The sequence below is a fragment of the Panthera leo genome, chromosome A2 (genome assembly GCF_018350215.1).
Source record: "Panthera leo isolate Ple1 chromosome A2, P.leo_Ple1_pat1.1, whole genome shotgun sequence".
Lineage (NCBI taxonomy): Eukaryota > Metazoa > Chordata > Mammalia > Carnivora > Felidae > Panthera > Panthera leo.
The window spans coordinates 16,113,910-16,139,644 of NC_056680.1; the positions used below are offsets into that span (position 1 = coordinate 16,113,910).

Sequence of the window (25,735 nt, forward strand, 5' to 3'; positions counted from 1 at the left end):
TCACATTTGCACAAATTTAATCCCGGCTATCCTGGTCCGCAATTCCAGAGCTCTTCCAGGCCACACGTCCCTTTTCCTGGTCACCCGAGGCCTAGTCATCCACCGCATCCCTCCCCATGGGGAGGCCAAAGCAGGGCCCCATCCTCCCGGGGGCCACTCTCCCCACCTTGACTCTTGTTGAATACCGACACAGGAACTGGGTCTAACTTTGACCTGGACCCATAAAGCACAGGCAAAGCAGGGAGAAGAGAGAAGAGAGATCAGGGGCCCATCTGGGGCTGCAGCAGCCAGAACAGGAGTAGAAGGCAGGCAGAGGTTTGGGGGCCTGAGAGAGCCCCATTACTTATTTGCTGCTTGATCCATTTGCTGTATTTGGTGACACGGGTGTACACGCCAGGATTCTGCGCTTTGGCACAAGCCTTTTCCCAGGACAACACCCCAGCCAGAATCCATTTGCCCTCGACTTCGCAAGCCAACGGACCCCCAGAATCCCCCTAGGCAAAGAGAGAGGAACAATGGAAGCCCTGGGCCCCGTGGGGACCCAGGACCCCAGAGGACCCAGAATGCCCACCCTGAGTTCTGCCTGGAAGATTCTTTCGCTCCTTGAGGTCCTCACTACATGGGGCCCTCCTCCTTCAGCTCCTCAGTTGTGGACCCATCCCAGGGTTATCAGGCAAAGTCAAAGTCACAGGGGATGGGAGCAGAGCATTGCCTGGTGATGCTGACAGAGAGGGAAAAGCCCAGCAAACCCCTCCCCGGGAACTTCCCCTGCCCCCACCCTGGGAGTCACTGCCAAGAGAAGAGCTGCCAGAACCGCCCGAAACTCACAGAGCACAAGTTTTCTCCATAATTGGTGGCACAGATCATGTTCCCCAGGACGAGGGGGACAAGGTGGGGGATGAGGGACTTCTTGCGGTAAATCCGGCTGCACCTCTTGGTGTCCATGATAAACACCTCGGCTTCCTGCAGCTCTGGGGTCAGCGTGGAGTTGGCTGTGGAGGAGCCCAGTGGGGTGAGAAAGAACTTCTGACTCCACTCAGCCCTGGCCTCTCCCCAGTGTCCTCTCACCGCCATTTCTGACACTCGGCCGAGCCACATCCCTTCACACCCCCGTGCCCGCCTTCACCTGTCTGTCTCCCTGCAGCACCGACCATGTCTGGCAAGCCCCTCACCCTCGGAGGCTTTCAGGATCCCTCTCTCTGGGCAGCAGCTGCTTCTGAACCGAGCAGGCCACAACCCAAGTTTCAATGCAACCACTTACAGCTGGAGACCCCAACCCCACACTGCTTCTCTCTAGCCTCTGAGCTTGGCATCGGCTGTGCCCTCTGTCACCTGATTAATAGTCGCTCTTCCTTCAGGCTTCTCAGATGCTCCTCCCAGATCCCTCCCGGCTGGATCTCGAGATCACCTGACCAAGTCTTGGCCTCCTTCCTTGCCAGCCTGCGCCCCCACCCCCACACTCAGTTACAATGCCCCGCAGGTAGGGCTCGTGTTCCCAACGCAAGGGGGCTGGGGTGCGCCAGACGCTCGAGGCTCGTCAGGTGAATGAATGAGTGAGTGAGTACATTTATGATTCCCTGACTCCGAGCTTCTGTAAGACACAAAAGATCGTGCCCAGCGCAGGCGTCGCTAGACCTGCGTTAGTGCCGACAGCAGGCCCAGCGGTGTAAACCGTGAGGACCGTCCTAACACATCCAACAACTGCCCAGAGGTGGCAACCACAAGCTTCCTGAGAGGCACCGTGAAAGGGTCTAGCAGCCGAGGCCCCAGAAGGAAGGCAGCACGCCCTCTGTGGTTCCACACCCCACCCTCAACCCATCGTGCTCACCTGAGAAGCGCTGCTTCACCTGGCCCCAGCCAGTCACCCAGCACTGCGTCCCAACCTTCAGGTTGTAGCTGGCCTCTGGCAGGCAGATGGGCTGCACGTACTTGCCGAAGATGGCGGGAGTCTGAAGCTGGAGAAGGGCAAGATCACCCATGATGAAGGTCCGGCCCCAGTACTTGGGGTGCATGATGATGTCCTTCACGGGGATCGAGACGCCCTTCGGGAAGTCCACGGGCTTCAGCTTGGGGGTGCCGAGAATCACGGAGTACTCTTTGGTGCTACGGGAGACACACGGCCTCAGCCAGTCGACGTCAGGTTTCCAAACAACGCAGTGCTCCTACCTCTGCCGAAGACCCTCTCCCTCAGCAGAAGCCCTGCCCGATGTGCTCTGCTCTTTCCATCTTGCTAATCCAGCCTGGAGGCCATCAGGGCCAGGGATGCTGCTGCCTCCTCATTCCCTGTTCAAGTTGATTCAAGCCGGCCTCATCTATGTATGGTGTATGCAAGCGTGCAAGTGTTGCTATACGTGTATGTTCTTGTGTGCATGGAGAGGGGGGAGGTGTCTGAGGACTGGGGGGGTGGCAGGGGAGTGTATGCTGGGTTTTCCTGTCACCTTGCTCAGGATGCAGTCATGGCTGCTTTGCGCTCCTGCCTCAACTCAGCCCCTGGCGCCCTGTGAGACCTTGAGCAGGACTCTTCCCCATTCCGGATATCCCTTCCTACTCCCCCTTCACCTCCCAACTCCCACATTGTTTCACAGAGGAAATGAGGAGGATGGGCTGGGCCCATGGCAGCCCTGGGTCTCCAGGCCGTGGACACAGGGGCCACACTCACCCTTGGATGCAGTGGGCAGCAGTCACCACCCAGCTGAGATCAATGAGGGCCCCTCCACATATGTGTTCATTTTCCAGCCGGAGGCTCACCTCCCAGGGCCAATGTCGGGTCATGTCCAAATCTTCCGACCACCAGGGTCTGCCACAAACTTCAGGAACAAGTGTGCCGGGGAGACACGGTGACCACATATTGGAGAATGAGGATACCCGAGACTGAGATGCCCCCCCACCCCACCCCGGGACAATTTGCACAAAGCTGTAAATTCAGGGTCTTGTTCTCATTTCAAAGATGGGGAGACAGGGTGAGAGAAAGGCACTGCGCTAGACAAAAAAATGACAATGACAGAGATAAAAGGCTTCAAGCCAGAGACATAAAGACATCACAGGAGAGAGAGAGATACTGAGACAACAGGGAGAGATTAGCTGGGAACCTCAAAACAAGGGAGAAGCATAGAAAATGCCCCAGGACAAGAAATACATTCTCTTGGATCTGGAAGAAGTCCCGAGGCCATGTTTCCAAAAGGCCATAAGCTTGCTGTATCTCTCAGATGCAAAAGGCCTCTGCCCCCACACTACTCAGAGCTAAGAAAAGCTCCTGACTTCTGTGTCAGAAATCTGTACACAGGCCATTCAAGAAAGAGCCTCCACATGGAGCCCACGGAGCCCCCACTCACAGCTTACACGGCCTCAGTTTACACGTCCTTCCAACAATCAAGTTGTACGACCGTATGAGTGAACACAGACGCAAAAATTATAAATAAAATATTACTCAACGCTGTATTTTGAAAAAACGCATCACAATCATGTAGTGATTGTCTCAGGAGTGCAAGGGTGGTCCCACAATGGAAGAGCCCTTAGAGCATTCTCCACATAAACAGTTCTTTTTCTCTCAAGAGAAAGATCCCATGCTTTTCTCAGTAGACGCAGAAAAAGACATTTGAAAAACTCAACACATACTAATGACTAAAAAAAAAAAAAAAAAAAAACCCAAACACCACCTGTTACTTAGCAAAGTAGGAACGGAAAGAAAATCCTTAACAAAAGTTAGATGCCACAAACCTACAGCAAACACCATATAACATTAAGGAACACATACAAAATGACACTATACTGTCAGAAGCCAGGAAGGGAGCCAGACCTTGCTTTTACATAAACAACTAGACATTTCAGATGTCATTCTTCCCAATGTTAATCTATAAAGTCATTTTCCAAGTTAGGATTTTAGGAAACTTTACACTCTACAACTGACATAGAAAAACAAAGGTCCATGAATAGCTCAGTCTCTGAGAGAGTAGAACATAAAGGGACACTTGTCCTAGCAGATATCTAGACACACACCAAAACCATAATAACAAAAATAGTGTGGTATTGACAAGGACTGACAGATGGAAGCAATGGAAAAGAACAGAGAGCCTGAGGTTGTTCTGGGAACATAGGAATTTAATGGAAATAAAGGAGCCACCACCATCGGTGGGTGGAAGATGCATGTTGAGTAGACAGTGCTGGGAAAACTGACTCACTATAAAGAAAGTAAGAAAAACAAAACTGGATTCTTTCCTACCAGCTTCGAAGACCTAAAAAGTGAAAATGTAAAGTTAATGATGAACTGTGTGACATGGGGCGGGAAAGGCTCCTTAAACAAAACTTCAAAACACAGTCCACAGGGGCGCCTGGGTGGCTCAGTCGGTTAAGCATCCGACTTTGGCTCAGGTCATGCTCTCACGGTGCATAGGTTTGAGCCCCACGTCGGGCTCTCTGCTGTCAGTGCAGAGCCCGCTTCAGATTCTGTCTCCCTTCTCTTTCTGCCTCTCCCTGGCTCGCACTCTCTCTCTCTCAAAAATAAATCAACATTTTTTAAAAATCCATAAAGCATCAAACTGATTACTTTGATTAATCAAGTTAATGACAGACTGGGAGGCAATATTTGCAATTACCTAAAATCAGCACAAGACTTTCATTAGGAACATACATGGAACTCTAGGAAATCAACAAGAAAAAAAGAACAACAGACAATATGCCAAGGGTAAGGGCGATTTATTAGAAGAAGAAACTCGAGAGGCCAAAAGCACATTGAGGCATGCTGAAACTCCTTACTAATGAGAAAAATGTCAATTAAATCAAGAAGCCATTTTTCATCTGTTAGAGATGGGCAAAAACAGACAAAAGCTGCATCTAGTAGGTCTGTTCACAAATGGCTGATAGGAATGCAGAGGGCTGACCAAATGAGATTACGGACAATAGATAAAAGTATGGTATCCATGTAAATGTGTGAAGTTGATAAGTGGTTGATAAGTAATAAGTTCATAAGTTGATACTACGGCTACGTAAAGGAATATTCTTAGAAAATACACACCTACGTATTTAGAGACAAGGAGTCACGGTGTATGTTACCCTCAACTGATTCTGAAAAAATGATGCGTGTGTTCCTTGACCTATTTGTATTCGTACGGTGTTCCATAAGTTGGAGGAAACAGAAAGGGGGCTAGAGAAACACCATTTAACGTAAGTTAAAAATACATGCGCACAAAACCACAATGTGTATTTTGACGAGGATACGCACAAGCAGAGATACGCGCTGGACATGCAGGAAAGGCTGGAAGGACGGGGAAGGGGAGGATGGCAGCGGGGCATGGACAGAAGCAGGAAGAGGTAACTTCAGCAACTGAACAATTCGTAACAAATCAGGGAGGACCCGTGACAACGGAAGGCCTTGAACAGCAGGAGCAACCCAGCCCGCCATCCCTGCCGTCTAAGGAAAAAGGCCCTTCGGAAAGCACACAGGTCAGACTAAATTCCTGCTTCCCACACACCCAGAAACACTATCTGTGTGACCCTCTTCAGAACACACCCTCCCAGGAGCTGAGGTTTTCCTGGCGCAGGGGCTCACCCTCCCCACCTGGTATGGAATTGTTTTCTTTATAACCTGGAGGAGAAAAGGGGGAACAGAAACGAAGCAAGAGGTCATGAATCGGTTAATTTGTTCATTCGCCAAATATTCTCTCCCCCCTCATTCCATTCCCAGCCTGGAGCCCGAGGCCAGGGAGGGGACAGAGCGTCGCCAACAGATACCGGCTGTATTTGCCCTCTAGGAACACCCTGTCCAGCAGGGGAGACAGGAGTAAACACACACAGTCGCCTGTGTGCGATCAATGCAGGGACCAGGTCACAGGTGTCAGGGGAGCCCAGAAGAAGTGGTGGACGAGGACGCTTCTGAGAAGAAGGGTGATTGTGCCAGGTCTTAAAGATGAAAAGAAGGTAAAACGGAAAAGTGACAATGACATTCCGTGCGAAAGAAACACCACGGTGTGTGCCAGAGCCTCCAGAGGATAAAGGACAAGGCTCTATGATGACAAGAAATGATGCCATGCAGGAAAGTCGGGGTCAGTCACGGAGGGGGGGGAGGCTCAGAAGCCAGGCGGAGAAGCAAAGAGACCCTGTGGGAGGAGGGAGGCCAGAGGAAGGGTGACATGGTCAGGCTTCTATTGTGAAGAGTAAAGTAGGAAGATGACCGACCAGGCAGTGAGATCCCACCAGAGGCTCCGCAGGACACAGGCAAGAAAAGAGGCGGTCTAAATGAGGAAGTGGCAGTGAGAACACGCATGGTGAGCTGGATGTGGGGTGCGGGCAGATGGCTAGGTCTTGGGTAACCCCCACTTTCGGATTTTAGGGAACAATGCCTCCTATCCACCGAGTTGAGGAGAAGAGAATAAGAGAACCCAGTTTGTAGTCAGATGAGAGCCTCAGCTTTGGACCCCAAGGAGTTGGGAGCAAGGGAGTTACCCTGAGGCAGAGAAGAATCAGGAGTTATGGCTGGAGAAACCAAGGGACTGGAAAAAGTGAGGACGGAGGAAGTGGTAGAAAAGTCAGGGACAAGGACAGAGGCATGGCCGGAACGGCTACGGATTACGGGAGAAGCGAGGAAGCAGTGAAGGCAGCACCAAGTGGAAACTGTTACTTGGAGAAACCTGGCAGTGAGGGGAAGGCGCGGGGAGAGGCAGCTCGGCAGACAGGGAGGGAGAGGTTGGAGACCTCCAAGAAAATGACAGAGCAGCGCAGCGCGGAGAGGGCCTGCGGTCCAGAGCAGGGTCAGCATCCTGACCTTGAACAGGAGGTGTATCTCTGATTGATTAAGAAAGGGTGTGGGGGTGCTGAATAGTGGGGTTCGGAGGGGCCCCTGGGGGCTAGAGGCACTCAAGGAGGACAGCACCTGGGGGCCTGCGTCTTCGGAGGACAAGAGGGGCGCCAACGGGAGGAGTGGGCCGGGGGCGAAGAGGGGGCGTGGCATCCCGGTTTCAGCGCGCGGAGACCACGCGCCTCTGGCCTGCAGCGCCTGCGCAGCGGCCTGGGGTCGGGGAGGCCCGACCACGCCCGGGAGGGCGGCTCGGTCTCGGCCACCAGGCCCGCGTGGGCTGGGGAGGAAGTGGCTGCGCATGGGGAGAGAGGAAAGGCAGGGGGTCCTCCGCCCTGCAGGTCCCCAGGAGGCGGCAGGGCGGGTGGCACCTGAGGGAGGCCAGGGCGGCAGGAGGCTGGCGCCATCCTGAGGGGTGGCGGTGGAGGGCGGGTGACCGTGGGGAGGCGGGGTCCACAGAGTCCCAGGTAGCCAAAGAGCGGGCCACGCCGAGGGGCCACCCTCAAGGGCGGGGGGGGGGGTGCTGGGAGGGGCAGAGCGGGGACTGGGTGGCGGGGGGAGGTGGCAGAAGACACACGGACACACGGAACGCACGGCCGCGGAGGAGGCGCGGCCTCACCCGAGTTCAGCAGCGGCAGCAGCAGCAGCAGCAGCAGGAGGAGGCGGCGGCTCAGGCCCCAGGGCCCCGAGGCTCCAGCGCAGCTGGGTGGTGGCGAGGCGGCCATGAGGCCCGGGAGGTGCCACCTGCAGGCCCAGGCACGCGGCGCCGCGAGTCTGACACGTGAGGGCGCCCCTGACGCACGAGGGCGCCCCCAGCACGTGACGGGGGTCCGGTCACGTGATGGGGCCCCCAGCACGTGACAACGCGCCAAGCCTTCCCCGACGCCCACGGGCGCGTTTCCGGCATCTGCGCTGGCACACTTCGTGCCTCTTCCTCGAAAATGACCTCGGAGCCCCTGATCTGTGATTGCCCCCCGGGTGGCCAAGCCCATGAAAACACTCCCAATTGCTTTAAGCTGGTGACAGCGTCCCCCCCAGTCTGGGTAGTGAAGGCCCGCCCAAATTCCCAGGACCTGTGAGGCCACCTGGTCGCCCAGCCTCTGACCGCACCCTTGGTCCCCTCCCTGGGCTCGGTGCGTTCGAAAGGCTGACAATTTATATTGATTTGAGAGTCTGAAAAGATACAGAAAGCACAAGAAAGGAACATTAAGGCTAGGCAACCCGGGAAGGCGTCTTTAGGAAAGTGGTGTTTGAGCTGGACCTATTACTGGAACAAGGACTCTTGGGGAAGTCGTGAGAAGGAAATACATGCCTCCTCTTCCACAGACCACCAAGGGGATGGTCTTGAAAGAGATGATGGCGTATACCGGGCCTTGGGCCTTCACAGAGCATTTTTCCAGAAGGATATGGTCTCTGCATCCGCTGGGTATGACAGAGATTGGGACCTGACCACCAAGATTCCACCTTCTCTTGTCTAGTTGGGGGATGCAGGGAGGGGTCCAGCTCCGGGGACCACATTCCCCTGCCTGGTATCTAAGGGGGTCCACATAATGAGTTCCCATGACTAGCAGGTGAGTAGAAGTGATGTGTGTCACTTACATGTCAAGGCAGTCAAGAGGAGGCTGCCTTCTCTCCTCCTGTTAATGACAGCAGTGTTCTCCAGAGCAGCAGAGGCAGTGCTTGGAACTTGTTAGAGATGTCGTTCTCAGGCCCCACCCCACACCTACACGACTACAAACTCTAGGAGTGGAACCAGCGATCTGCATTTGAACAAGCTCTCCGGGGAAATCTGATGCAGTTAAAGCATGAACCACAGGGCTGAGTGGAGCCTTAAGATGGGGGGAAAGATACCTGCCGACCAAGAACACTTGATTAGGATGTCTTAGGAAGAAGTTAAATTTATTGGGTTAACCCACTTATATTCAGTGGCTTCTTAAAGCCGATGGTTTAATACTTATTAATAAGCTCGGTCCCAACCCCAGCCTTCCTCCCACAACATATAGGATTGACACGGACTGCCCTCTGAGCCCACGGATATATGGGATCTAAAACATTGACCCCTAGAAGGACAGGGGACAGGAGACTGGGAGGAGTTGATCAGAAGCCAGACACAGACAGAGAGATGCTGGGACACCGGACCAGAGAATAAGGGTAATGAACCAGTGCCTCCCACACCGAATCTCCCTTGCCTTCCTCCCTCTGAGAGTACAAATGCTTGTTAATAAAATGGGCAGCGATAGCAGCAAGTGGAAGAGGCAGAAGAGAAGGAATATTTCTCATGTTCTAACTTCATTCTTGCTTCCAGTTTTGGTCTCTTGTGATCCTCTCTTCTGAGCTCCAGGGGCTGGTAATTAAGCTACGAAGCTCCGGGCAAACATACTGAGTCCAGGGAGCAGGACCCAGCGAGCTAAAACCATGCAGAGGACTCCCACCCGAGCAGGTGGGGACTTACGGCTCCCTCAAGGGCTCCATGAAAACCACGAGTAGTTTCTTTGCCACGTGGGAAACTAGTTCTCTACAGAGCATGTCATAGGCAACCCCACAACGTTCAGGAGACCGGAACTTCAGAACAAATAAGAATGCATTGCAAATGTTTATTCATTGACATCCAAGATCTCCACACTCCTTAATGTCTCCGCACGACTTGGGGTGAGCCTGGATGTGGCCACTGGGTACTCAAGAAAGGGGGCCCCATCGCGGGGCTGCCCCAGCAGGATCCAGGTGGATCCGCACTGGGTAGGGGGGAACTTCGCCCAGTCCCAGACACCTGGGTCAGATGTGGAACCCCCAGGCCTCAGACCTCAGCAGGGCCGTGGTGACACCGCCTGCACAATCACCAAGCTCACGCTCAGGTGAAAGCCTGAGGCCACAGCCAGGTCGAATGCTGTCTCACTGTTCACGAGGTCTCTTCTTTGGTAGAAGCTCTCCAAGGCGTCAGGGAAGCACCGGGCTCCACGTGGCAGGTCGGCTGCCTCCTTCCCAGCAGGCAGAGCACAGCCAAGGTGTGGGTGTGGCCGAGGCAGGTGACTGGGGCTTCAGGCTGGGACACTTTCAGGGCTCCGGGCTTACTGCCACTCTCTACTGGGTAGCTCTCTACGGGGTCAGTGGATCCCAACCAGCATTGGAGGAAAGGGCAATGAGGAGAAGGGGGAGGTTGGAGGACAGGCCCAGTGTTAAGAGTCAGAAACAGGAGGGGAGTGGGCAGGGGTGATCATGGGGCCACCAGGATGCCCAGGGGCAGCACCAGGCACAGAAGTATGAAAAAGCCTGCTGAGTCCCAAGAGCAAGCCTGACTCAAGTGATCAGTGACCCAGTCCCTATAGAAACTAACTTCTGTATAAACTGCAGGAAAATTTCTGCGACCACAGCCAATGCCCCAGCTCACAATCCCCACCTGGACCCATGTTTCATTAAATTCACAGACCAGGGGGCCTCCAGAATCTCCCTGGAGAAAGAGAAAAAACAAAACAAAACAAAACACAGGGATGGAAGAGAATCAACATCAGAACTGGCTTAAGATTACACTGCAGGGTCCAGGGAGATGGGCACGCATGGGGCTTCCCCACGACCTCCCTGAGCCTGCACCAGCCCTTGGCTTCTGGGAACATTTGAGAGTCGAAAGCTAAGTGAAACGTTTAACATCCTCTGAGAAATCCTCCTCCTTCCCAGGTGCTCAGGGATGTACAGCCAGTAGGCCCCAGTACAGCAACAGTGCTGGTAATATACTGAATTCTCTTTGAATACCCCTATTCCTCAACTGACCCTGAGCACCCCCATGATCCTCTCCAAGCCTCCCATGACCCAGCCACCAAAGGGGCATCTCCTGGCACAGCCTCCAGAGTCCTCCTCCAGCTCTAAGGTTGGTGTCTACTCTGATTGCTCGGTCCCGGGCCTCAAAGGATGTGAAATATTTTGCATATCGACCCTGCGTGGGGGGGATCCCATAATCCTCACCTGTAACCTGAAATTCCCCGACCTTAAACCCACATATCCAACACCATGCATGCATCACTTCCCCGTGTCCAGACAGTCTCAGACATCCCGTATACCCCCCCACCTCACCCAGAGCACCGCACGTCCTTCCCAGATCTGCTGTGGTGGCCCCGCACCAACCAGCTCAGACAGAAACAGACAGCCCTCCTAACCTCTCCCGAGCCCCCTCCCTCAACAGCACTCAGTCACCCAGAGCTCATGATTCAATGTCGGACACACCTCCTTCACCCCCTCACCCTCCCACATCCCGCTCGGGACTCAGCACCATCGCCTAGATGATGGAAACAAACGTCTAGCCCACAGTCCTGCCCAGACGGCGTCTAGAAACTTGGACCAGCACCCCAGGCCACGCGTACTCTGACTCCAACCCTCTTCTCTGGCCACATTTGCCACCTCATTTGGTCCAGACCTGGAAAACGTTCCCTTAAATGTGACACGTTCCCTGGGACCTCTGAGCTGCTCCACATGCTGATCCCTCTCCCTACAATGCTGTTCTCTTTCCAAGAAACCCAAACACTCATCCTCTAGGAGTCCTGCAAGCACCCACGGGGGAACCTGGAGCTGACATCTTTGGACCTCACCTCATCTGTATAATCGCTACGATGTCTATGCCGCGGGGTTATGATGTGGCTTCACAGAGCTACTGGGGGTCAGTACCCACACTGGCTCACACCGTAAGTGCCACAGAGGAGGAACTCAATTAAAGGGACTTCTGGTATTAGCGTTACCTGCCCCAGCTTCCCCACACCATGGCGGTGCCCCCAGGCCAGCAGGGACTGCTCCCCTCTGAAGAAACAGGCCAGGCCAGCTCAGGGGAGCCACGAGGGAGGAGGAGGCCGTGCCGCTTGCGAACGAGGAAACTGGGAGGGGACGTGCTCACTGCAGGGGCCACAGTGGAGCCATGAACTGACCTTACAGATACCCTTCTTCTCTGCTCGATAGGCACAGATCATCCCTTTTCTCACCATGCTGCGAAACGTTCCTAACTGTGTCTGCAATATCCAGTTGCATTTCTTGTGGTGAAGAATGTGTTGCTCCGTCTCCTGCAGAAGAACTGGCATCGGTGCTAAAACTACGAGGAGACAAGTCAGGGTCTGCAGGAGCGGAGAGAGCCCCCCAAACCCGCTCTGGCTCTGGCTCGGGGCGCTCACACTCAGTGCCTCCTCAGAGGACGTTGGGGCAGTAGGTACTGTCCCATGGCCACAGCAGGTACTTTCCCGGAGGGACAGCTCGTCCCCCTAGAGTTGAAATCCGTGCTGGAGAGAACCCACCATCTCTGGTACCCGGGCCCCGGAGCCTCCGGGTGCTAACATTCCAACCCATTCTTTTTTTTTTTTTTTTTAATTTTTTTTTTAACGCTTATTTATTTTTGAGACAGAGAGAGACAGAGCATGAGCGGGGGAGGGGCAGAGAGAGAGGGAGACACAGAATCTGAAACAGGCTCCAGGCTCCGAGCTGTCAGCACAGAGCCCAACGCGGGGCTCGAACTCACGGACCGCGAGATCATGACCTGAGCCGAAGTCGGCCGCCCAACTGACTGAGCCACCCAGGTGCCCCTCCAACCCATTCTTAACGCAGTTCGGATGCTACCCCGGCAGTATGTCCTCCTGGGAAAGAACCAGCCTCCCTGTCCCTCCCTCTGGCTTGTGGGCCACCCCCAGGGCACCAGGGTGCCCCCTCAGCTGCCCCCCCACCCCATCAGTCTCACCTTCTTCCGGTTGGCCCCAGCCAGTCACCCAGCACTCCGTCCCAGTTTCTGCTTGGAAAGACTTCTCAGGGAGGCACACAGGCTGCATGTAGGAGGAGTAATTCACAGCAAAGGCCAGCAGAGCGAGGGCAATGTCGTGCCTCAAAGTTGTATCGTCAAAAAAGCGGTGGCAAACGATGTCTTCAACTGGAACCACCAGTGTCGTTTTGGAATTAGGATATAACGATTTGTCTCCCAGCCGTACTGTATAGTCCTCATGGCTGTGGGAAGATGCCCTTCGCGTCGATCCCCTCCCACGCCTTCCAGGTTCTTCCCAGCCTGGCCCTTGTCTCCTAAGCCAGCCGTCAGGCACCGGCCTGCCTGCACACCACACCCCGGCCCCAGACCCTAACCGCTGTCTCCAGTGGTTCTCCAAAGGAGGTCCCAGCACTACCAGAGCAGCGTGTGGGAACTTGGTGGAAAGGCTAATTCCCAGGGCCTCATTCCAGGCTGAATAAAAAGTAGGGGGCTGGGACTTCCTTTCCAGACGAGGAAGAGGAAGAAGCTCAGGGAGGGGGACAAGACTGGCTCCAGGTCACAGAGCCTGACCAGGGGCCCCAAGCGCGGGGCCCGGACACTCACCCAGTGACGCAGTGGGCAGCGGTCAGCACCCACCGGCTGGCAATGAGGGAGCCTCCGCGTATGTGTTTGTTATTGATCTGCAGGCTCACGTGCCAGGGCCACTTCCTCCTGGGGGCCGCCACTCCCCCAACTATCCTCATAGACCTGTGGCCGCATCCTGGTTGGCTCACTAAAGAGAAGGGACTGGATGGGGCACCCGGGTGGCTCAGTTGGTTAAGGTGTCCAACTTCGGCTCAGGTCATGATCTCACAGTTTGTGGGTTCGAGCTCCACATCGGGCTCTGTGCTGACAGCTCAGAGCCTGGAGCCTGCTTGGGATTCTGTGTCTCCTCCTCTCTCTGCCCCTCCCCCACTCATGCTCTGTCTCTCTCTCTCTCTCTCTCTCTCTCTCTCCCAAAAATAAATAAACATTAAAGAGAGAGAGAGAGAGAGAAAGTACTGGAAGTGCAGCCGTTGTCCCCTACCACCCCCTCCGGATGCCTCCGAGGGCAGAGCCAGGTTTCCTCGCAAACCCTCCAAGATAGACTGTGACCCCGCGGTCTACCCAGCCAAGCAGCATTCCCTTCTGGCCTCCCAGGCAGGCCTGTGCCAACCTGTACAGAAGCAGTACCTTGAGGAGAGAACGTTTGGGATCCAGTAGTCTGGGTGGACTCTGCAGCCTCTCCCACTGTGAGTGTTGGAGGCCCAGGGGTTGCAGTGGATACTGGCATCGAGGATTCCAGGAGCCCTGGAGGCGACGGCGTCTCTGGGCTTCCTGAGGTCAACGCAGGACCGTGGCTGGGGCGATAATCCTTACCTGGGGAAGACCAGTGACACAGGAGCTGGCCTGAGCGCACCCCTAGCCTACCCTTCCCCCTTCGTCTACGCTTCCCCACCCCCGCACCCTCACCACGACCCCTCCCCGCCAGCAGCCCAGCCCCCCTCTCCGCCTGCTCGCTGCCTGCTGCCCATCGGCCCCACCGAGCAGAGGCTGGAGGAGCAGGAGGCAGAGCTGGAGGCCCAGAAAACCCCCGCGGGACGCCATGGGATCCCTGGTGCCCGCAGCCTGTCGCGCGCCCCCTCGCGGCAGCCCGCGGCCCTGCCCTCGCGTTGGCCGGACCCGGGTCCCCCCTCTACCCCCCTCCCCCTCCACCGGGGCACAACTCCCAGCCAGCTAGACCTCCAAGATTCCCACCTCCCGGTTATTCACCGAAAACCAATCTAGATGTCACCGCTTTTATCGACCTTAAAATAGAGATCTGCTGGCTTACGCATCATAAATAGAAAATACAACACCAAAGAGCAGTATTGAGTCCTAATTCGATAGCATTTGCAATTCAGTGCGAACCGGTTCAACAAACCGGACAAGGAAGAACTTTCACATTGCTCAAAAAAATGATGAGCTCCAGAAATGTACTATCTGAAGACATAACTTTAAAACAAAGAAATACAGATCCGTTGAAAATAAAGGGATAGAAAACGAAATACCAGACAAATCTGATGCAAAAGAAAGGTGGGATAGCAATTTTTTCAGGTCCTGACATCTAAGGCAAAGATTACATATGGGACAGAGAAATAACCAAGAATATGCAGTAAGCCCTTACTAGGTAAAATAACAGCTGACCGACTTCCTGGGAAACCAGTTTTCGAAACATTCCTCTTAAGAAGCTGATAGCGGGGCGCCTGGGTGGCTCGGTGGGTTAAGTGTCTGACTTCGGCTCAGGTCATGATCTCGCGGTCCGTGAGTTCCAGCCCCGCGTGGGGCTCTGTGCTTACAGCTCAGAGCCTGGAGCCTGTTTCAGATTCGGTCTCCCTCTCTCTCTGCCCCTCCCTTGCTCACGCTCTGTCTCAAAAATAAATAAACGTTTAAAAAAAAAAAAAAGCTGATAGCTTATAGAGGCAAAGTTAAGCAAAAATATAGGATATTTAGCTGTGACACCGGATAATATTGACCTGATAGTGGTATGATGATTTTTTTTTTTACAACTACCAATGAAGAACATTCATTCTTTTTTTTTAAAATGTTTATTTTATTTTTGACAGAGAGAGACAGAGCATGAGCAGGGGAGGGGCAGAGAGAGGAGGAGACACAGAATCCGAAGCAGGCTTCAGAGCCCAACGCGGGGCTCAAACTCACGGACCGCGAGATCGTGACCTAAACTGAGGTCTGACGTTCAACTGACTGAGCCACCCAGGCGCCCAGGCGCCCCGAACATTCATTCTTACTGAGCACACAGAAAATGTTCAGAAAGGTCACAAAAGAAGACTGATAAATTCAAGGAATCAATGTCATAGCTTCTGTTCTTGAGCCAGACGTCGATAATACTAAAATCGACTTTTACAAACAAGTCCATAGTTCTGAAACAAAAACAAAACCCTAGAAAATGATCCTCTTATTTAAAAGGAAATCATGATGGTGGTGATGATGTGGTGAAAAGGGAACCCTCTTGCACTGTTGGTGGGAATGCAAACTGGTGCAGCCCCTCTGGAAACAGTATGGAGGTTCCTCAAAAAGTTAAAAACAGAATTAGCCTACGACCCAGCAATTGCACTATTAGGTATTCACTCAAAGGATACAAAAATGCTGATTTGAAGGGGTATATGCACCCAATGTTTATGGCAGCATTACCAACAATAGCCAAACTATGGAAAGAGCCCAAATGTCCATCAACTGGTGAATGGATAAAGAAAATATGGTGTGTGGTGTGTATATATATATATAATATAATGTATATTATATGTATATAATATACATATATATGTATATATACACACACACAATGGAGTATGACTCAGTGATTAAAAAGAAAGAAATCTTGCCATTTGTAACGACGTAGATGGAGCTAGAGTGTATTATGCTAAGCAAAATAAGTCAGTCAGAGAAAGACAGATACCATATGATTTCACTCATATATGGAATTTAAGAAACAAAGCAGATGAACATAGGGGAAGGGGAAAAAAGAGAGAGAGAGAAGCAAACCATAAGAGACTCTTAACTATAGAGAACAAACTGAGGGTTGATGGAGGGGGATGGGCGGGGGATGGGCTAGATGGGTGACGGGCATTAAGGGGGGCACTTGTAATGAGCACTAGGTGTTATGCTTAAGTGATGAATCACTAAATTCTACTCCTGAAACCAATTTTACCATATATGTTAACTAACTAAAATTTAAATAAAAACTTGAAACTTAAAAAAAAGGAAATCATGACAGAAGTAATGACAATTTAAAGATCACTACCGATGAAAGTGCTACATACGAAATCACATGTGATCCAGCTATGGTTCTAGAAAGTAATTTATAGCTTTGACCATATTATAAAATAAAGAGGACTGATAACAAAGGAGCTAAATATGCAACTCAGAAAGTGAAAATGATCAATGGAGTAAAAATCAAAGACAGGATTTGGGAGAAAGAAAGGAAAAACGGGAAATAACAGCAGAAGTCAATAGAGACAAAATTATGAAGATGAACACAATCAGAATTTTGTTCTCTGAAAGGCTTAAGAAGAGACATTCTAGTAAGACTGAATAAGATAAAAGAAGGAAAAATACAGAATAAAGGAAAGTAACTTAAAGATATGACAGATAGGGGCACCTGGGTGGCTCAGCCGGTTAAGCATCTGACTCTTGGTTTTGGCTCAGGTCATGATCTCGTGGTTCATGAGTTCGAGCCCTGCATCGGGCTGTGCACTGCCCCTCCCCTGCCCGCTCTGTCTCTCTCTCTCAAAATAAATAAACTTTAAAAAAGATATGACAGATATTTATTTTAATTATAGAAGAATATTATTAAACACATGTGCTCACTTGTCCTTCTGGCCGAGACAGACTAATAGGGATTGCCCTTCCCATGTAAACAACCAAAGATGGGCAAAAAGTATGGAACAGCAGTTTTCAAGACACGGGACAGCAGGCCACAAAGGGTAGGACTGATAGATGGAAACTAAATGGGGTGAGTCCTATGATGACCAATGCTTGAAGCCTTGAGAGAGTTTCCAGGCTGTAGCTCAGAAAAGGGGAACCTAGGCAGAGCTCTACAGACCCCCTCAGGGGAGCAAGTGAAGCTGGGGGCCAGGGGACCCCCAGGCAGCTACGCACTGAGGCAGGGGAGGGGAGAGAACTCTGGAGATCTGCAGAGTTCCTCGCTTGAGTATTCCCTGGTGTACTGAGCAGGGCATGTGGGCGGGGGGGGGGGGGGGGGGGGGGGGGGCTACCTGTGGCCAGAGAAATAACCACTTGAAAGGATCAGAAGTAACAATGGCTGGTGTTCACATGGGGACAGAAATAGTGCCTGTTTCCATCAGCCAGACGGGAAAAACCCAGGACTCACAGACCACTGGATAGCATATTCAGGAAGGTCTTGCCTCAACAACAGGAAATACTAGTTCCTAGACTGATGTTACAGTCCTGTCTAACAAAAAAAAATTTTTTTTTGAGAGAGAGAGAGGGCACAAGTGAGCAAGGGGCAGAGACAGAAGGAAAGAATCCCATAAGGGGCAGAGAGAGAGAGAGAGAGAGAGAGAGAGAGAGAGAGAGAGAGAGATGCAGGGCTCAAGCTCACCCGAAGTGGGACTCGAACTCACGAACTATGAGATCATGACCTGAACTTAAGTCAGATGCTTAACCAACTGAGCCACCCAGGCACTGTCTGTCTAACAAATCTTTAAAGCAAGCCCCGAAAATATCAATTTCCAAGTAATTTTACTGCATCCCAAATAAAGCTCAAGAATATTTCTAGGAGGGACGCCTGGGTGGCTCAGTCAATTGGACATCTGACTCTTGCTTTCGGCTCAGGTCATGATCTCATGGTTCATAGGATCGAGCTCCTCGTCTGGCTCCTCTGTGCTGACAGAGTGGAGCCTGCTTGAGAGTCTTGCTCTCGCTCTGCCCCTCCCCTGCTCACTCACTCTCTCTCTCTCTCTCTCAAAAATTAAAAAATTTTTAAAAATTTTTAAAAATAAAAATAAACAGAACAATGTGGGCTGTGCCGTAATACATGTGTCATTGCACTCCCAAAAGGAAGGTGCTGGACAGCAGAGACAAAATATTTAAAGAAACACTGGCCAAACATTTTCCACATTTAATAAAAACTATTACCCTAGAGATCCAAGAAGCTCAATGAACACCAAAGTAACAAGAATGAAACTGGACAGGGGCGCCTGTGTGGCTCAGTCAGTTAAGCGTCTGACTCTTGATTTCGGCTCAGGTCATGATCTCACGGTGCATGAGATCAAGCCCCGAGTCGGCTCTGCACTGACAGCACAGAGCCTGCTTTGGGGATTCACTCTTCCTCTCTCTCTGCCTCTCCCCCCGCTCATTCTTTCTCTCAAAATGAACTAAATTTAAAAAAAATTTTTTTTTTTTTAAACCCAGAACAAAACTAGACAGAAGTACGACTTAATCAGGGGCGCCTGGGTGGCTCAGTCGGTTGAGCGTCCGACTTCAGCTCAGGTCACGATCTCGCGGTCCGCGAGTTCGAGCCCCGCGTAGGGCTCTGGGCTGATGGCTCGGAGCCTGGAGCCTGCTTCTGATTCTGTGTCTCCCTCTCTCTCTGCCCCTCCCCCATTCATGCTCTGTCTCTCTCTGTCTCAAAAATAAATAAATTAAAAAAAAAAAAAAAGAAGTACGACTTAATCAAAGGGCTCAAAACCAGTGATAATATTAAGTAAAAGGAACAAAGGGAGGGGTGACACATCTCATCAGAAATAACGCAAGGATGAGGTCAACGAGACGGCTCTATGCCTCCTAGTTTCAGCTCCTAGTGTACATACCTGTCCTGTTCCCAATCTGTCAAGCGCCACATTTTTTCTTGCAATTTTGTGTTATTTCACTGATGATTTTGCTGTTTAAAATGACATATCACTTAGGGCTGCCGAGGGTTGCTAAGGACTCCACGCTGTGAGGCGCACAGCAGAGAAAACAGATGTTAGGTAAGCTTCTTGGAGGCATGATTTACACTTCTGTTGGCCATGAGTTCGATGATAACAAATCAATGGAGTATATTAAATAAGATGCCTTCAACCAGAAACAATCAGAAAATAAAGTTATATATTGACCACCTGATGAAAATGTTGTGAAACGAGGTTCCCAGGAATCTGCTCCTGTATGTCTCTGAGAAGTTGTTCGGTATTTGCTAATTCATGGCTGCTTCCCAGAACGTAAAAACCGCACACACACACACACACACACACACACACACACAAAACAAAAACACAAAAGCAAAACGGTTATTTTTAGCAACTGGGTTTGGGGGTGGTTGGTCACACAGCGACAGAGGACCGAAACACTTATTGCAACTCAGACTGTCCCGTCTCAGCCAGGCCACGTGTGTCAGATGGGGCTTCCCCGAGACAGAAGTGAAAGCGAGGGTCTGTTGAGGGGCACTCTCAGGAGATAAAGCTCTAAGGGAGCAAAGGAGGCAGAACTGGGCAAGGGGAGGAGCTGAGCTATGATACCCAGCTGAGGTTTCAGCTGATCCTACAAGAAGCCCTTCTAAGTTGTCCCCAAGTGAGGCAAAAAGTCTGGGCCTTTCCAGGGGCACCTGGGCGGCTCAGTCGGTTAAGCATCTGACTTCAGCTCAGGTCATGATCTCGTGATCCGGGAGTTTGAGCGCCGCATCAGGCTCTGTGCTGACAGTTCAGAGCCCGGAGCCTGCATCGGATTCTGTGTCTCCCTCTCTCTCTGCCCCTCCCCTGCTCATGCTCTCTCTCTCAAAAATAAACTTGCTTCTTATGACTGGAAACCCCAGCGTTTTTTGCTTTGTTTCTTTTCCCTTTAAAGTTTAATATTTTGGGGAGAACTTGCCTGCACGCCAACCTCCTCCTTCGCCTGTGTCATGGGTCTCTTTCAAAGGGTGGTTCGGTCCGGCCACCACGCCCCTGACCTAAGGGTCTTCCTACCATCCAGCTCTTCCCTCCTACCCGCGGTCCCCATCTTATCTGCAGCCGCAGCCCCGTGCCTGCCCCACAAAACGTATTCTGCAAATATTGGTTGGAAAGAATGGCTATCACTTGGAGTTGATGTCCTGCTGCCTGGGAGCCTCTGCCTGGCTTTTCTGGCAGCCAGAGTTTCATCCTCAGGAAACCAGGCCGCTTGACTGAATTCCTGTCTCCGTCCCTGCCCCCAGTAGGAAACACATTCTAATGTCACATGCTACAGGACACCCCATCTGGACCACAAACTTCCCAGAGCTTGGGGACTTTTCCTACAGCCAGGGCTGTGACTCCTGCCTGTCACTCATTTACCAAGTATTTCCTGAAGTCTTGCTCTGTTCCAGGCCTAGAACTGGAGGGTGGAAGGTAGAGAATGAGTGGGCAGAGTCCCCTGACCTTGGGGACCTAAATGTCCCCCAGTGGAAGCAAGAGTAAGGAACGGACACGAGACCGCCGGGAGCCTAGAAGAAAGCACATTTCACAACCCAGGGGGAGTGCACAGGGGAGGTTCTGGGGAGGACTGAATGCCTGTGCTGGGTCTTAACCACAGAGGAGGAAGAGAGAAGGAAACGAAGCCCGAGCGATGTGCCCTGCAGGGAACATCACAGGAAAGGACAAGTTGGCTTGAAGGAAAGCTGTAAGTCAGAGTGGGATGTAGCAGGACTCGGACCCCCAGGTCTGCCCGCGTGTGCATGTCCGTGAAAGGACAGTAGTAGCATTAACGGAGTTTAGCTGGAACCAGCTGGGGTTTGCAAAGCAGTGTCCCACCCTGGCCTCCCTCCGGCAGCAGGGGGGACTATCACAGACTGCCTGCTGAGGTCCATGGTAACTGGGAGCTCTAGCCCTGGCCGCGGAAGGAACGGTGGGCAAGAGACAGAGGCTGGGGGGTGATCAGCAGCCAGTCCAGAGGACTATGGGACACTTGGTCTGGTGACTGGGTAAAGAAGCTGTACACACACACACACACACACACACACACACACACACACACATACACACACAGCCAGGACCTCCCACCCACCCTCCCCTTGTGGGAACTCAGCTCTTTGGGCTCAAAGTGTCTTGACACCCAGCCCCTGGTGTCTCCTCAAGGCATGCCTGGTATGGGGCAGCACGGAGAGGTACGAGGGTGTGTGAGTGTGTCCAGCTCCAATCTCCGTTCTCTTGCTCCCCCTGCTTCTGACCCAGAGGCCGCTGAACTCAACGACAACACTTCCGGGCACAGAGATGTTGATGGCTCTAATAGGAGGGCATTGATGAGACTTAGATCAAGGTAGGCGAATTCCTCACCTCTGGATCTTCTAGACCCCATGAAGTGCTTTCCAAGCTACACTGGAAACTAGTTCTCTACAGAGCATGTCCTAGGCAACCCCACAACGTTCAGGAGACCAGAACTTCAGAACAAATAAGAATGCACTGCAAATGTTTATTCATTGGCATCTAAGATCTCCACACTCCTTAATGTCTCCGCACGACTTGGGGTGAGCCTGGATGTGGCCACTGGGTACTCAAGAAAGGGGACCCCATCGCGGGGCTGCCCCAGCAGGATCCAGGTGGATCCGCACTGGGTAGGGGGGACCTTTGCCCAGTCCCAGACACCTGGGTCGGATGTGGAACCCCCAGGCCTCAGACCTCAACGGGGCCATGGTGACACCGCCTGGCTCTCTCTGCACAATCACCAAGCTCACTCTCAGGTGAAAGCCTGAGACCACAGCCAGGTCGAATGCTGTCTCACTGTTCACGAGGTCTCTTCTTTGGTAGAGGCTCTCCAAGGCATCAGGGAAGCACTGGGCTCTACCTGGCAGGTCGGCTGCCTCCTTCCCGGCAGGCAGAGCACAGCCAAGGTGTGGGTGTGGCCGAGGCAGGTGACTGGGGCATCAGGCTGGGACACTTTCAGGGCTCCGGGCTTACTGCCACTCTCTACTGGGTAGCTCTCTACAGGGTCAGTGGATCCCAACCAGCATTGGAGGAAAGGGCAATGAGGAGGAGGGGCCTCGGGTGAGAGTCAGAAACAGGAGGGGAGTGGGCAGGGGTGATCACGGGGCCACCAGGATGCCCAGGGGCAGCACCACGCACAGAAGTATGAAGAAGTCAGCTGAGTCCCAACAGCAAGCCTGACTCAAGTGATCAATGACCCAGTCCTTGTAGAAACTAACTTCTGTATAAACTCCGGGAAAATTTCTGCGACCACAGCCAAAGCCCCAGCTCACAATCCCCACCTGGACCCATGTTTCATTAAATTCACAGGCCATGGGGCCCCCAGAATCTCCCTGGAGAAAGAGGAGGAAAAAAAAAAGAACACAGGGATGAAACAAATCAGTATCAGAACTGGCTGATTACACTGCAGGGCCTGGGGAGACGGGCACGCATGGGGTTTCCCTGGGCTTCCACCAGCCCTAGGTTTCTGGGGATATCCGATCGGAGAGCTGAAAATGTGAGCAAACAAAATGCGTATACACACTCAAAAAATCGTGTACAAAGAACGGAATATAAGCCAAGGAAATGGACACACTCTGAGGTAATCATAACGAGTGAAGTCTTCACCCAAGTATTGCCTGTCACATTAGAAGGGGTTCAAAACACGTGACTGGCATTACTGGTATTTTCTGCCTGAATCGCCCGTCCTCTCCCAGCTCCCTGCAGGCAGCGCAGGTCCTACTGAAGGATCCAGTCGGGCCAGCCTGGCCTTGGCAGTGTGTCCCCTGGGACCCCCTTGACTTGAATGAAGGGTGACCGGAGGGGCTGGTGGATAACACGGGCCCCACTGCCCGTGAAAGAGGAAACTGTGGAGGAACAAGATGCTAAGATAGCGAGGGCCCGTGAACTGACCTGGCAGGTGTCCTTTCCTCGGGAACTGTAAGCACAGACAGCCCCTTTTTTCACTAGGTCACTACCACTTTCCATCTGTTCCTTGAGTGCCCTATTGCACTCCTCGTAACGCACAATGTTTAGCTTGGCCTCCTGAAGTTGTTCCGGAGCATCTTCGGGTTTATCTATAGAGAAGATTTAGGAGTTGGTGGATCTGCCTAGCAGACCAAAACCGGAGCCCCGGGTGTCCGTTCTTGGTCTCCATACGGTGTGTTCACATACAGACACCCCCCCCCGGCAGTGAATACTGTCCCCATTTGACACTGGAGGAAAGGAGGCCCAAAGTGGACATGGGGAGGGGAGGAGGTGAGAATCAAAACGAAGACAGGAGAGGCGCCTGGGTGGCTCAGTCGGTTGAGCGGCCGACTTCGGCTCAGGTCACGATCTCGAGGTTTGTGAGTTTGAGCCCCTCGTCGGGCCCTGTGCTGACAGCTCAAAGCCTGGAGCCTGCTTCAGAGTCTGTTGTCTCCCTCTCTCTCTGCCTCTCCCCTGCTCACACACACTCTGTCTCTCTCTCAAAAACAAACAAACGTTAAAAACGATTTTTTTTTTTTAATGGAGATAGGAGGAGGAAGAACAGATCAGGAGAGAAAGAGGCCTTACCAGCCATGAGAAATCAAAACCAAATGTCTGTCACTCAGGATGCTTAGTAAGAGTGGCAGTTGTCCCGTGCATCAGGGAAGTGACTTTCCTTTGGACCAGGACCATAAACTCTTGGACAGGGAGTGCCCCAAAGGTACTGAATCCAAACTCTCCCCAGGGACGGGAGGCCCTACCAGCCTCACCAGGAATTAGTTCTCGCGTCTCTTTTCACTCACAGGAAGCCCCCCATCCACCATCACCCAAGCTGGCTTGGGGACAGCTCCCATTAGCAGACAGATCAACACCCCCTGGGCTACAGTCCACCCCAGAGAGAATCCGCCTTGCTTGTCACCCAAGACCCCAGGTCCTGAGATCCTAATCGAAGTCTGTAACGCCATCAATCGCTCCCTAACGGCATTCTGCGGCCTCCTCCCTTACCCTCTTGCTACAAGATGGCCTCCCCGCCTCCCCCTTTAGCTCGTAGGCCGACCGCGGGGCACCCGGCAGCCTCTTGCCTGTGGCCTGAGCTTACAGTCTTGCTCCAGCCTCACCTGTTTCTTTTCTTTTTCCCCATCCGGTCACCCAGCACTCCATACCAGCTTCCACCATGAACATCTTTTCAGGGAGGCACACGGGCCGGATGTGCGAGGAAAAATTCACAGGGAACTCCAGCAGGATGAGGGCAATGTCATTCTCAATGCTTCCAACAGGATTGTAATATTTGTGGACAACGATGTCCCGGACCGGCACCTGGATGGCCATCCTGGAGGTATGGTTCACGTGGATGTCTCCCATCTTCACGGTGTACTCCACGTGGCTGCAGAGAGATCCCGGAGGGTCGACGCCCCCCCCCTTCCGCATCTTCTGGGCCTTCCCAGCCTGGCCCTATCTCCATCAAACCACTTCCCTCCCTCCAAACCGGGTCCCATCCCCGGACCCGTGGCCAACCCATCCAGTGGTGCTCCAAGGCGGGTTCGCCGGTGATGCGTCAGCATCACCTGGGAACTTGTTAGAGATGCGGATTCTCAGATCGCACTTCTGATCTACTGCATCAGAGACACTGGGGGGGGGGGGCGGGGTGGAGGGAGTGGGGACAGGCAATCTGTGTTTTAACAAGCTCTGCAGGTGTTTCCATGCTCATTAAAGCGTGAGACCACTAATCTGGCCAAATTGGTTTCCCACACTCCACTCTTCTTAAGTATTCCCCCTTGCCGGCCTTTGCCCAGACACTGCCTCTCAGCTGGCATCTTGCCCCCTTTCTTGCCACTTGGCTTGAAGACTAATCGGCACAAGCTTTGAACCTGATTTGGGGTCTTGCCTTTTCAGGCTACCGAGGGCCCTGCCATCACTTACCTCTGCCTGCAGTCTGAAGAGCAGGGACTATGACCCCTTCTTCAGATGAGGAAGAGGAAGCTCAGGGAGGGGGACAAGACGGGCTACAGGTCACAGAGCCTGCTGAACAGGAGCCTAAGCCCAGAACCCCAGACACTCACCCAAATATGCAGTGGGCAGCGGTCAGCACCCACCGGCTGGCAATGAGGGAGCCTCCGCACGTGTGTTTATCCTTGATCTGCAGGCTCACCTGCCAGGGCCACTTCCTCTCTGGGGCGGGTATTCCGCCAACTATCCTCATAGACCTGTGGCCGCATCCTGGAGCAGGTCAAGGAAAGGAGGGGACTGAAAGTAAAGCCATGACAGCCCCACCAGCAGAGCTGGATAATCCTCAGAAGTCTCAGAACCCTCAAAGCAAGGTCATGTCCCCTCAGAACCCCCCATCCCCCCGAGCAGCTCTGTATCCCCCCAAGACAATGGCCATGTCCCCTCCGAGCTCAAGGGCAGGGTTGGGACCACTCAGAGCCTCTCCTCCCCTGGGAAAAACCATCTTTGCGTGAGACCCTCCCCTAGAGCAGAGTCCCAACCCCCTGGGCCCAGGCCAGTTCTCCGCAGCAGGGCCTGGCCCGAAACATCACCTGCAGGAAACAGCGACCTTGCTGCTGGCTGAGGAATGGCCGCAGCCCTGTAGGAACCAGGGTCAACGGGGGTGACCGCTGCCACCTGTGGGGAAGCGGCAGCCTCTTGGGGCACGGGGGTCGCAGAAGATCCCCCAACCCTCGACACGCTCTCGCGGCGGTCCTCGCGGCCGCCCCCCGAGGGGGACGGGGAGGGTGGGGACGGCGCCGACTCGCCCTGCGCCCCACCAAGCCGTGGCTGGAAGAGCAGGAGCCAGAGCAAGAGGCCAAGGGAGCCACCACTCGGGGACGCCATGGG

The 25,735-nt window shown here is 53.0% G+C and overlaps 2 protein-coding genes across 4 annotated transcripts; both read right to left on the reverse strand.

Annotated features, from left to right (window-relative positions):
- Positions 1-25,735, reverse strand: LOC122213102. Its single transcript, XM_042927307.1, has 14 exons — positions 25,438-25,735; positions 24,961-25,117; positions 24,019-24,284; positions 22,847-23,010; positions 22,066-22,287; positions 21,706-21,834; positions 13,199-13,253; positions 12,489-12,674; positions 7,407-7,580; positions 5,507-5,581; positions 2,660-2,807; positions 1,829-2,103; positions 829-992; positions 1-494 (listed from the first exon to the last, which is right to left on the reverse strand). The coding sequence occupies exons 1-14, from the start codon at positions 25,730-25,732 to the stop codon at positions 261-263; spliced, it is 2,544 nt and encodes an 847-aa protein (XP_042783241.1). The 5' UTR covers positions 25,733-25,735; the 3' UTR covers positions 1-260.
- On the reverse strand, positions 9,887-18,943 carry LOC122214268 (serine protease 44-like). 3 transcript variants are annotated; one of them, XM_042929115.1, is made up of 6 exons: positions 18,857-18,943; positions 13,719-13,904; positions 13,110-13,278; positions 12,489-12,748; positions 11,692-11,852; positions 9,887-10,232 (listed from the first exon to the last, which is right to left on the reverse strand). In XM_042929115.1, exons 2-6 carry the CDS (start codon positions 13,816-13,818, stop codon positions 9,999-10,001), a joined length of 924 nt encoding a protein of 307 aa, XP_042785049.1. In that variant the 5' UTR covers positions 13,819-13,904; positions 18,857-18,943; the 3' UTR covers positions 9,887-9,998. The 3 variants fall into 3 exon arrangements, with proteins under 3 accessions (XP_042785049.1, XP_042785048.1, XP_042785047.1); XM_042929114.1 differs by lacking the exon at positions 18,857-18,943 and adding an exon at positions 14,069-14,153 and having other exon boundaries at positions 11,746-11,852; XM_042929113.1 differs by lacking the exon at positions 18,857-18,943 and adding an exon at positions 14,069-14,153.

Bases quoted from the DNA above. Each gene is read 5' to 3' on its own strand.
- LOC122214268 (XM_042929113.1), bottom strand. From the start codon at position 14,132: ATGGCGTCCCGCGGGGGTTTTCTGGGCCTCCAGCTCTGCCTCCTGCTC. The intron at 12,749-13,109 runs GTGAGTGTCCGG...ATCTTCCCACAG, and splicing joins GCTGCCCACTGCGTCACTGG to CCATGAGGACTATACAGTAC. The intron at 10,233-11,691 runs GTCAGTTCATGG...CTCTTTCTCCAG, and splicing joins AGAAGAAGGGTATCTGTAAG to GGAGATTCTGGAGGCCCCCT.
- LOC122213102 (XM_042927307.1), bottom strand. From the start codon at position 25,732: ATGGCGTCCCCGAGTGGTGGCTCCCTTGGCCTCTTGCTCTGGCTCCTG. The intron at 22,288-22,846 runs GTCAGTTCACGG...CTCTTTCTCCAG, and splicing joins GAGGAAAGGACACCTGCCAG to GGAGATTCTGGGGGCCCCAT. The intron at 993-1,828 runs GTGAGCACGATG...GCTCCTCCACAG, and splicing joins GGTGAAGCAGCGCTTCTCAG to CCAACTCCACGCTGACCCCA.